This window comes from Macrobrachium nipponense, chromosome 18, assembly GCF_015104395.2.
Source record: "Macrobrachium nipponense isolate FS-2020 chromosome 18, ASM1510439v2, whole genome shotgun sequence".
Taxonomy (NCBI): Eukaryota; Metazoa; Arthropoda; class Malacostraca; order Decapoda; family Palaemonidae; genus Macrobrachium; species Macrobrachium nipponense.
Window position 1 is genome coordinate 36,474,374 of NC_087211.1, and position 12,106 is coordinate 36,486,479.

At 43.7% G+C, this 12,106-nt stretch overlaps 1 protein-coding gene across 1 annotated transcript; it reads right to left on the reverse strand.

Moving 5' to 3' along the window:
* Window positions 1-451: 451 nt before the first annotated feature.
* LOC135196971 (uncharacterized) lies at window positions 452-9,815 on the reverse strand. The gene is made up of 2 exons (XM_064223845.1): window positions 8,717-9,815; window positions 452-1,404 (listed from the first exon to the last, which is right to left on the reverse strand). Exons 1-2 carry the CDS (start codon window positions 9,446-9,448, stop codon window positions 871-873), a joined length of 1,266 nt encoding a protein of 421 aa, XP_064079915.1. The 5' UTR covers window positions 9,449-9,815; the 3' UTR covers window positions 452-870.
* Between the last annotated feature and the right edge of the window lie 2,291 nt (window positions 9,816-12,106).

Sequence of the window (12,106 nt, forward strand, 5' to 3'; positions counted from 1 at the left end):
CCTCTTGAATGTACTGGCTTTTAAAATAGAGGCAAAACGACAGCTATTTTCGAAAGCTCCGGGATTTCGGAATCAGCCACAGACAATACCACACAGAGTCCCACGAGTCCTGTCTTCCCACAGACCTCAAAAGTAGCAGCAGTATTTTCTCGCTTCAGCCCAATATATTCTGCGGCTACCGGCTTCCCCAAGGACGTGAGAACTAGATTTGTGAGAGAAATAAGGAGTTGGCTTATGAGGTCTCTTTTTTTTTTTTTGAGGTCTCTTTAAGGCCACATTGGTGTTTGCACCCGACTCTCCTGGTGGGTGCTGCAAGTTGCTAATCCTTAACTATGAGACGGAGTTATCAGTCCCATCACAATGGCCCCTCCAAAACAAATGTCCACAGTAGACTATATAGCCAGGCCTTGGTGTAATTGGTCATTTATTCAGTCACAAATCAAACCCTGTCTGCTTGACTCCATTTAATAAAGAGAATAACATATGGAATCAAATGCCATTTTACTTAGTTTAAAAGTAAATAAAGAACATTGTGTGATTATTATCACGAGAACAAATAATTATAATTTCTTAGCCCTTATTTCACTTTATAGCAAAATGAACAAAATTTGAACTTTGTTAATTGTGAAATGTATTATATAATACTCAAAAAAAAGGAAAAATAAAAATGTTCTTAGTACCTACGTAGCGTTGTGAATAGCTATCTTTACTTACTCTAAACTGAAAAGTATGACTAAGATACCAGTTGGAAATGTTCGAGTATATAGAAAATATATATAAAAAATCTTAGTTACAACATCTCTTCTGCTGTATCTACATATCACAGCTTTTGCATCACTAGAAAGTCAGATTTACCGTTTGTAACATCACTCACATTGAAAACACAACTCCACAGTCGACAATTCGACATTTCCCCACGTCGGGATTTTTGTCAAGAGCGTCCGTCAGGACCTCCAGTCCCTTCTCAACCTTCCCAAAGCATCCGGGCAATTCTGAGCCAGGATTATCTCTGAGGAAGATGCCAAACATGGCAGCGGTGGCTTCCGTTGACTTGCCTCCAACCAGTCCTTCGACCCATGGCATCATGTGTTCGTCCTTTTGGTTTTCTTCCTCCCAGTCTACACCAGGAATGATTGCCTTCCCGCCAGATCCGTCATTCTCCTCGTAGTCACCAAAGACAGCGAACTCTGTTTTGTCGTCGCCCTTGTTCCACACCTTCAAGCAGTTGGTGTTGGCGTAGGATGGTCCCTTCTCGCCTGTGCACAGCAAGTAGAAATGATGGGCCTTATTTGTACTGGGAAGTGAGAGGCGAATTAAGAGACGTCCGAGACAGTCCTGTCCTATGCCCAGTTCCAAGAATGTCAGTCCGGCAGCAGTGTTGATCTCTTCCATCAGCTCATCATACTGTAATCATAAATATCACATTGTAGATGGCTTTTCAAGGGAATTCAAAGTTTAAGAAATTTTTGGGTGGGATATGGAAAAGTCGTAAAAAGGCTACTGTAGGCGAAAAGATATACGAGGGTGTTTGGAGATGGTTTAATCATGTGGAGAAGATTGGGAAAGCTTGGTAGCAAGAGTGTATAATTAGTCATTGTTGAAAAGGAAGGAGATGAAGTCTAATAAAGTGCTGGACAGTGTGTGGAAGAGGTGTTGGAACAAATGCCTTAAATGGTGTGGTATGTAGGAAATTTAATACTCTGCTCATGAGCCTTGAGTGCAAGATACAGAGCGGGTAATGTGGATGTTTTCTACGTGGGAGTTCATTGTCGATTAAACGGTTAGAAGTAGCAGTGACTGTGGTCTTGTTATTCTCCTAGGCCTACTACTGGTTAGGGAAAAATGAGTTTTATATATTATAAATATACTACATATACATGTGATAATTATATATATATATATATAATATATATATATATATATATATATATATATATATATATATATGATTGTAATGACAATCATATTTCTGATTTAGTCATGGAATTGACTAGATCATGATTTTACCCAAGAACCTGGCTGAATTGATATTGCTAGGGGTTAAACTTATTTTACCTTTTTCTTGCCACAAAAATTCTCAGACTAAGCCTCTTTCCCTTCCCATTAATGAAATTAAGCGTCCTAAGAGAACGAAGTTCACTGTCCATCTGTCCCTTGTGGCTCCCAGAGCTGCTCCTGAGAGATGCTCGGTCCAGAGCTGCACATGAGAGATGCTCAGTCCATAGCTGCACATGAGAGATGCTCAGTCCAGAGCTGCTCTTGAGAGATGCTCCTGAGAGATGCTCGATCCACAGCTGCACATGAGAGATGCTCGGTCCAGAGCTGCACATGAGAGATGCTCAGTCCATAGCTGCACATGAGAGATGCTCAGTCCAGAGCTGCTCTTGAGAGATGCTTCTGAGAGATGCTCGATCCACAGCTGCACATGAGAGGTGCTTGGTCCAGAGTTGCACATGAGAGATCCTCGGTCCAGAGCTGCTCTTGAGAGATGCTTGCTCAGTCCACAGCTGCACATGAGAGACGCTCAGTCCAGAGCTGCTCTTGAGAGATGCTCGGTCCACAGCTGCTCTTGAGAGATGCTTGCTCGGTCCACAGCTGCACATGAGAGACGCTCCTCAGGCTCTTTAGAGAGTCCACAGCTGCTCTTGAGAGATCTTGCTTCAGTTCCACAGCTGCACATGAGACTGCTTCGCTCATCCAGGAGCTGCCTCTGAGAGATGCTCGGCCTCCACAGCTGCTCTTGAGAGATGCTTGCTCAGTCCACAACTGCTCTTGGAGAAGATGCTTGCCTCGGGTCCACAGCTGCACATGAGAGTTGCTTGCCTGGTCCACAGCTTGCAGAGAGAATTGCTTTGCTAGGTCCAACAGCTTGCTTCTTGAGAGCTTGCTTTGGTCCACAGTGTTTTCTTCGGAAGATGCTCGGTCCACAGCTGCACATGAGAGATGCTTGCTCAGTCCACAGCTGCTCTTGAGAGATGTTTGGTCCACAGCTGCACATGAGAGATGCTTGCTCGGTCCACAGCTGCACATGAGAGATGCTTGCTCGGTCCACAGCTGCACATGAGAGATGCTTGCTCGGTCCTCAGCTGCACATGAGATGCTTGCTTGGTCCACAGCTGCCCTTGAGAAATGCTTGCTCGGTCCACCAGCTTGCAATCGAAATGAAAGATGCTTGTTCGGTCCCCACCAAAGCTGCAGCATGAGATGCTTGCTTGGTCTCCACAGCTGCCCTATTGAGAAATTGCTTGCCTCGGTCCACAGCTGCACATGAGAGATTGCGTTCGTTCGGGTCCTACAGCTGCAATACATGAGATGGCTTCTTGCTTTGGTACACAAGCCTGAATCTTGAGAATGCCTTGCTTGGTTCCAACAGCTGTTCTTATTCGGAGATGCTCGGTCCACAGCTGCACATGAGAGATGCTTGCTCAGTCCACAGCTGCACATGAGAGAGGCTTGCTCGGTCCACAGCTGCTCTTGAGATGCTTTTCTCAAGTCGCAAAGCTTGCACCATGAGAGATGCTTGCTCGGTTCCACAGCTGCCTCCTTGACGAAGATGCTGCGGGTCACCCAGCTGGCACCATTGAAGAGATGCTTGCTCGGTCCAACAGCTTGCTCTTGAGAGAATGCTCGGTCCACAGCTGCACAATGAGAGGATGCTTGCTCAGTCCACAGCCTGCACATGAGAAAAATGCTTGTCTGGTCCACCCAGATGCTTCTTGAGATGCTTTCTCAGTCGAACAGCTGCACATGAGAGAATTGCTTGCCTCCGGGTTCACAGCTGGCTCTTTGAAGAGGATGCTTCAGTCCACAGCTGCACATGAGAGATGCTTGCTCGGTCCACAGCTGCTCTTAGACGAGATGCTCGGATCTCCAACAGCTGCATCATGAGAGATGCTTGCTCAGTCCCAGCAGCTTGCACATGAAGAAAATGCTTGCCTTCGGCTCCACAGCTGCTCTTTGAGATGCTTGCTCGGTCCACAAGCTGTTCTTTTGAGAGATTGCTTGCTTTGGTCCCACAGCTGCAACATGAGAGATGGCTTGCTCGGTCCACCAGCTGCAAACATGAGAGCATGCTCTTGCTTGGTCCACAGCTGGCAGCCATGAGAAGAATGCTTGCTCGGTCCATTCCAAGCTGTTTCTTGCGAGGATGCCTTGCTTGGTCCACCAGCTTGCACATGAGAGATAGGCTTGATCTGTCCACAGCTGCACATTGAGATGCTTGCTCGTCCACAGCTGCAACATGAGAGAAATGCTTGCTTTCAGTCCACAGCTGCTCCTTGAAAAGAATTGCCGGTCCACAGCTGGCACCATGAGACATGCTTCTTGGTCCACAGCTGCACATGAGGATGCTTGCTTCGGTCCACAAAGCCTGTTTCTGAGAGATGCTTGCTTGGTCCAAGCTGCAACAATGAGATGCTTGCCTCGGCTACCAACAGCTGCAAAACTTGAGAAATGCTTGCTTCGGTCCACAGCTGCACATGGATGCGTTGCTCGGTCCACAGCTGCACATGAGATGATGCTTGGCTTCATCCCAGCTTGCTCTTGAAAAGATGCTCGGTCCCAGCTGCAGCATGAGAGACTGCTTGCTTGGTCCACAGCTGCACATGGAGATGCTTGCTCGGTCCACAGCTGTTCTTGAGAGATGCTTAGCTTGGTCCAACAGCTGCACAGTGAGATGCTTGCTCCGGTCCACAAGCTGCACATGAGATGCTTGCTCGGTCACAGCTGCACATGAGATGCTTGCTCGGTCCACGAGCTGCACATGAATGAGATGCTCGTCCACAGCTTGCTCTTGAAATGCTCGGTCCACAGCCTGGCACATGAGAGATGCCTTGCCGTCCACAGACTGCACATGAGAGATGCCCGTCACCAGCTGCTCTTTGAGAGATGCTCGGTCCACAGCTGCAACAGAAATGCTTGCTCGGTCCACAGCTGCACATGAAGATGCTCGGGTCCAGCAGCTGGCTTCTTGAGAGATGCCTCGTCATCAGCTGCACAATGAGAGATGCTCGGTCAAACAGCTGCTCTTGAAGTGCTCGTCCAACAGCTACACATGAGAGATCCTTGCTCGGTCGCACAGCTGCAGCATGAGAGGATGCTTGCTCGCCACAGCTGCCACATGGAGAAGAAAATTGCTCGGTCCACAGCCTGCTTCTTGGAAGAGACTTGGCTCGTCCCAACAGCTAGCACATGAGAGAATGCTTGCTCGGTCCAACAGCTGGCCACATTGAGAGATTGCTCGGTCCACAGCTTGCTCTTGAAGAGATGCTTCGGTCCACAGCTGCACATGAGAGATGCTCGTCCACCAGCTTGCCTCTTGAGAAGATTGCGGTCCACAGCTGGCACATGAGAGATGCTTGCTTCGTTCCACAGCTGCACAATGAGAGCTTGCTTCGTCCACAGCTTGCTCTGGAAGAAGATTGCTCGGTCAGCTGCACTAGAGATGCTTCGGTCCACAGCTGCTCTGAAGAGGAATGCTCGCTCCAACATGCTTACATGAGAGATGCTTGCTCGGTTCCACGCTGCAGGCATGAGAGATGCTCGGGTCACAGCTGCTCTTGAGAGATGCTCGTCCACAGCTGCACATTTGAGAGATGCTTGCTCGTCCACAGCTGTTGCCTTGAGAGATACTTGTTGGTCACACCGTCAGCACCATGAAGAGATGCTTGGCATACGGAGGTCCACAGCTGCACATGAGAGATGCTCGGTCCACAGCTGCTCTTGAGATGCCTTGCTCGGTCCCACAGTACTGCACAATGGAGAAGATGAAATCGGTCCACAGCTGCACCATGAGAGATACTTGCTCAGTCCCCACAGCATAGCTAGCATGTAGAGATGCTTGCTCGGTCCACCCCAAGCTGCACATGAGAGAACTGCTTGGTCCACAGCCTGCTCTTGTAAAGAATGCCAATGAGGGTCCACACCAACAGCTGCACATGAGAATGATGCTTGCTCCGTTCCACCAGCAAGACTGCAACATGAAGGAATGCCTTGCTCGGTCCACAGCAATGTTTCATTGAGCATGATGCTTGCAATTGGTCCGACAAAGCTGCACATGAGAGATGCTTGCTCGGTCCACAGCTGCACATGAGATGCTTGCTCGGTCCACAGCTGCACATGAGAGATGCTTGCTCGGTCCACAGCTGCACATGAGAGGATGCTTGGTCCACAGCTGCTCATTGAAACGATGCTCAGTCCACAGCTAGCACCATGAGAGATGCTTGCTTCGGTCCCATAACAAAAGCTGCACATTAGAGAAAAGATGCTCGGTCCACTGCTGCTCTTGAGAGATGCTCGGTCCACAGCTGCACATGAGAGATGCTCGGTCCACAGCTGCTCTTGAGAGATGCTCGGTCCACAGCTGCACATGAGAGATGCTTGCTCGGTCCACAGCTGTTCTTGAGAGATACTTGCTTGGTCCACAGCTGCACATGAGAGATGCTTGCTCGGTCCACAGCTGCACATGAGAGATGCTTGCTCAGTCCACAGCTGTTCTTGAGAGATGCTTGCTCGGTCCACAGCTGCACATGAGAGATGCTTGCTCGGTCCACAGCTGCACATGAGAGATGCTTGCTCGGTCCACAGCTGTTCTTGAGAGATACTTGCTTGGTCCACAGCAGCACATGAGAGATGCTTGCTCGGTCCACAGCTGCACATGAGAGATGCTTGCTCGGTCCACAGCTGCACGAGAGATGCTTGCTCGGTCCACAGCTGCTCTTGAGAGACGTTCGGTCCACAGCTGCACATGAGAGATGCTTGGTCCACAGCTGCTCTTGAGAGATGCTCGGTCCACAGCTGCACATGAGAGATGCTCCATCCACAGCTGCACATGAGAGATGCTCCGTCCAGAGGTGCACATGATAGTGCTCAGTCTAGAGCTGCACATGAGAGATGCTCCGTCCAGAGGTGCACATGATAGTGCTCAGTCTAGAGCTGCACATGAGAGATGCTCTGTCCAGAGGTGCACATGATAGTGCTCAGTCTAGAGCTGCACATGAGAGATGCTCCGTCCAGAGGTGCACATGATAGTGCTCAGTCTAGAGCTGCACATGAGAGATGCTCGGACAACCCTTCAAAACAACATGAAATTCTGTATTCCTATTAATGTTCTCATGGGAATGATGCTTTTCACCGAAGAAAAACCCAATCCCTTTGGATGTCCGGACAGATGTGACAATCCGACCTGATTTATGCTTTCCTCCATAATGTCCTCACGTAGGCCTAGAAAATAAGTGATCTCTGGAAAGCGGTCATTGAAGAAACAGCATCAATAGACAGAGGAGACACCATGGAGTAATTAACTTTAGAAGTAGAAAGTAATTACCACCACAGTCCGTAAATACGTCAACTCTCACCTCTCCATTGCCCCTGGTGACATGGAAAAAATCTATGCTTCTACAGGAAGAGGCCAAACAACCTCTGGACCAAACCGGGAGTGGCGCAGCCATCTGTGCAGTGCAAGTTGACAATAAATTTGTCATTAGAAACACAATGAGGGATGCAGTGAAGAAATAGGGATTATAAAGAGAGTGAATTCCGTCTGAGGGGAGAGAGAGAGAGAGAGAGAGAGAGAGAGAGAGAGAGAGAGAGAGAGAGAGAGATTCTGCCTTCAAAATATATAATAAGGACGAGTTCCACAGAAATGTTAGGTGTTCATTAATTGTTTACTTATTGGCGAATTGTAAAAATGTTGCGTCAGTGTGGAAAATTCAACTTTCTTTAAATATTGTTTATCTTGTGCAAATTGAAATTTGCAGGACGAATGTTAAATTGTCCTATTGTTGCATTACCACTGAGTAACGTTCTTTTAACGCTGCTCATTTTGTCCATTGTTTGGGGGAGTTGAATTTAATGTTAATGGCACAGTGTAAATTGTCAAAATACTGGCTCGCCACTGTTCTATTTCTTTCTATTCATTGCGTTGCAGATTGCGTCGTTTGTAATTGGTCTGGTGTATTTCATAACAAGGAATGTCTTCCAGCGAATAAGGAAGAGAGGAAAACACATCTCATCAAACCGAGAATGTTCACTTTTCCTGATTTTTCTCATTTCACTTAATTCTGAAATTCTTGTTGGTTGATAGCGTGAGACTCTGTTATTCTTTGTTTTTGTTTGTTGGCTGTACTGGTGGATTCACTGTTACCTTCGAAAGGGAGACTATACACTTTTTTTCAAATGATATGCTATGAGATCACTGCTAAACTGCCGTGCCTATTACTCTCTTATGTAGGCAGTTTTCATACTAAAACCAAACCTTAAAGGGGGACGCGAAGAGACAATTCACGAGGGAAGCTAAGAAGTGAGGCTCGAGCATTTTCGTGGAAAAATCGATCAAACTGAAATGTAAGTATTTACTTGGAATGGAATCGACATCCAACAAAACTTAAAATGATAAAAAAATGTGGATTCCGAAGTTCTTTTGAATGATTCTGAAGCACCTCTTTACATTTGGAGATTTTAATAGCCTAGAACCTGCTATGATAAGTGATGTCTTTAATATACTTTCAAGTGGAAAATAAAAAGCCAACTGGCGAGACAACAGTATGGAGCGGGACTCACTGCTGCTGCAGAACTCTCACTTTAATCAGTGGTCACCCTATAATAGCGACAAAGGGTTTCTGGAATACTACGTACATTTCGTATAGCCTTTCCATTATGATCAATATCATTTTCCTTTTCACGGGTGGAACAACAAGAACTCGGAGTGAGCACTTACATCGACAGTGTGGAATTCGTAACTGGGGGCTTCATCCCTGAGATGGTGGAGGCAGAATTCGTTGTCCCCTTTGATGGTGATCTGCGCGTACCTCTTCCTCCCCTGCTGGGCCTGAACGGCGTGTATCCTGCCCTTCTGAAGGCTGCTCTGCACCGGCTTCCTCATCTGCTTCAGGTATCTGATCTGAAAGTAGAGTATGTATGTCAGAGGAACATTTTTTTCAGACCTTTCTGCCATTGGGAAGAGATAATACAAAACAAAACATTCAGTAACTGGAGTCATGCCATTGAGAAGAGATAATACAACACATTCAGTAATTGGAGTCATGCCATTGGGAAGAGATAATACAACACATTCCGTAACTGGAATTATGCCATTGGGAAGAGATAATACAACACATTCCGTAACTGGAATCATGCCATTGGGAAGAGATAATACAACACATTCCGTAACTGGAATCATGCCACTGGGAAGATATAATACAACACATTCATTAACTGGAATCATGCCATTGGGAAGATATAATACAACACATTCAGTAACTGGAATCATGCCATTGGGAAGAGATAATACAACACATTCATTAAATGGAATCATGCCATTGGGAAGATATAATACAACACATTCAGTAACTGGAATCATGCCATTGGGAAGATATAATACAACACATTCAGTAACTGGAATCACGCCATTGGGAAGAGATAATACAACACATTCAGTAATTGGAGTCATGCCATTGGGAAGAGATAATACGACAACACATCCAGTGACTGGAATCGTGCCACTGGGAAGAGATAATACAACAAACACATTCAGTAACTGGAATCATAATTAACACTAAACAACAATTTCCTGGTACACACGGATTACATGCCACTGTAGATTTGGTTCATTGTCAACTAAAATCAGGCTGTGTGAATGGTCACAAGGACACTGAGACAATGGACTGTAAGATCATTCATCTTCAATTGAAGAAAATACAAATAGCTGGAAAAAAAGACAGCAAAGATGACTAATTTTTCCTAAGAAATAAATAATTAATTAAATAAATAAATATGAATAAATAAATGAAACTTGAAAATCAAACGAAGGATTTTAAACCATTTGACGCAGGCAAATGTCATTCCATTTGCGGTTGTCTTCCAATGAAGAGCTGTATTGGGTTAACCCAGGCGAGGTCAAGGACAATAACATAAAATTACTGATAAGCTTCAGTTTCTCTTTCAATTCGATGTGACTTTTGACTTAAAAGCTGTAAAAAAGGACCTTTATTCTTTCGACCACTTCTAACTATCACATTCAATTCCTTACTTGTATTCCCCAAATATTATGGCATTTTATAAACTATGTTGCTAATGTTTCGAGAACAGTTGTAAGTAAGAATGATTTTAAATTATAATATGTGAAAAAATGACATGTAAGTAAGAATGATTTTAAATGATATATGAAAAAATGACATGTAAGTAAGAATGATTTTAAATGATAATATATGAAAAAATGACATTAACTCCAATTATTTTTCAACAATGATTTAATGGACTCAAATAAGTGATATCAGGCCAACAAACGGTGGTCTTACGACACTCTTTCTTCCCACAGTTTTCATTTTCGAATGTAATGTAGAAACCTCTTAGATTTTGCATTAGTACAACAAATGAAATTATTAATCCATGTCTAGGTGGATGTAATACTGGTCGCCATGCTGCCACAGACATTTGAAGGAAATTTAAAAAGAGAAACCAAAGATTATTTACTAGTAACTCCTGTTACTGTCCTTAGCCTCGACTTAGTTCATCAAGTATCGAGGTTAATCCAGGAGAGCTGTGCCTGAGCTCAAGCTCAGCCTCAAACGTAATGACCTTTCCGGACACAAATGTGTGTGTGTGTGTGTGTGTGTGTGTGTGTGTGTGTGTGTGTGTGTGTGTGTGTGTGTGTGTGTGTGTTTTTATATATATACATATATTAGGGCTTGTGCCTTGTATGATAAGGCGCCCTATGAGGTAATGTTAGACTAGCGATAATCTATACGCTAAGTCGGTTGGTATTGCACTTCCATCTTCAATGGAGTGTCTGGGGTTTTGTAGATCACTTACGAAGTCGGTATATCTTTACGACCATGTGTTAAACTCATGGGTCGGTGAGGTTCTTGTAGAAAACACTAAGTATAAAAATATGTATATTCTTCTGAAGTTTTACATGATGAAGATCAGGTATGATCGTACAAGTCTTCTATGACGATAGCTTGATCGCTTCTGCCAATGATGTGGCTATCCTATTTCCTCTACATGATAAAGCTTAGGTAAAGAGGTACAGGGTTTCTAATGACGTAGCTAACTCTGTTCTGCTTGTCTACCATCTCGTTCAAGTTATGAAGAAGCAGACAGTAGTTCGACATATGAACATACATACAATGACATAGTTTCATACGAACACACAATCAAATGAGACACGCTACAGATCACGTAGGCCGTTTTGATAATAGGTCGGGTAGTTGTCTCAAGCAGGGAGCTTGGACTAATGTGTATTAACAATTGAATGACTACAGGTGACGGCATGTTATCTTAGCCTACATACTTATTGTATACGTCATCTTTAGCGTCTCTAGTCTGATCACATTCCTGCAAGCAATCTGGTTGACCTCTTTAGTTTTATTCTTTATATAATATGGACTAACATTCCATATTTTTATTATGTAAACACTTACATTAGCTCGGTCAGCTACCAAAACCAACTACTGAATATTACTCAAACTTGACTTGCATTTGACTTATAGGAGTGTGATACAGACACTATGTGAATATATATATATATAAGTAAATAAAAATTCATGGTGTACATGAATGAATTGAATTCAAGTAATAAAATATAAAACAATGATATTGGTAAATAATAGTGATCACATGATATATAATGATACAGTTTTTCACTTCATCTCTTTAAGATACTTATGCACAAGAAAATACTAATGTACTCTGATAATTGCATAGAATGAAGATTAACATGATAAAAATCATATTTTAACTGATAAAAAATTTCATATATGAATTGATAAAAATTAGTAATGTTTATGCTAACTGTTATATACTGATTCATTAATTCATATACTAACTCATAAATACCTGCAGATATTGGTAAGATAAAAGTAACAGATTGATTATAGGCTACCTGATTTGTTATACATATGTATATGGATTCATATAATTATGATTAATATATGTGCACTTTAAATAGATTCCTATTGCGTACACGCAAAGATATATTTCGATTCCGTTATTTATGATCATTTATATATAGATCCTAGTGCGTACACGCAAAAATATATTTCGATTCTGTTATTTATGATCAATTATATATAGGATACATGATACTTTATATATATAGGATACATGA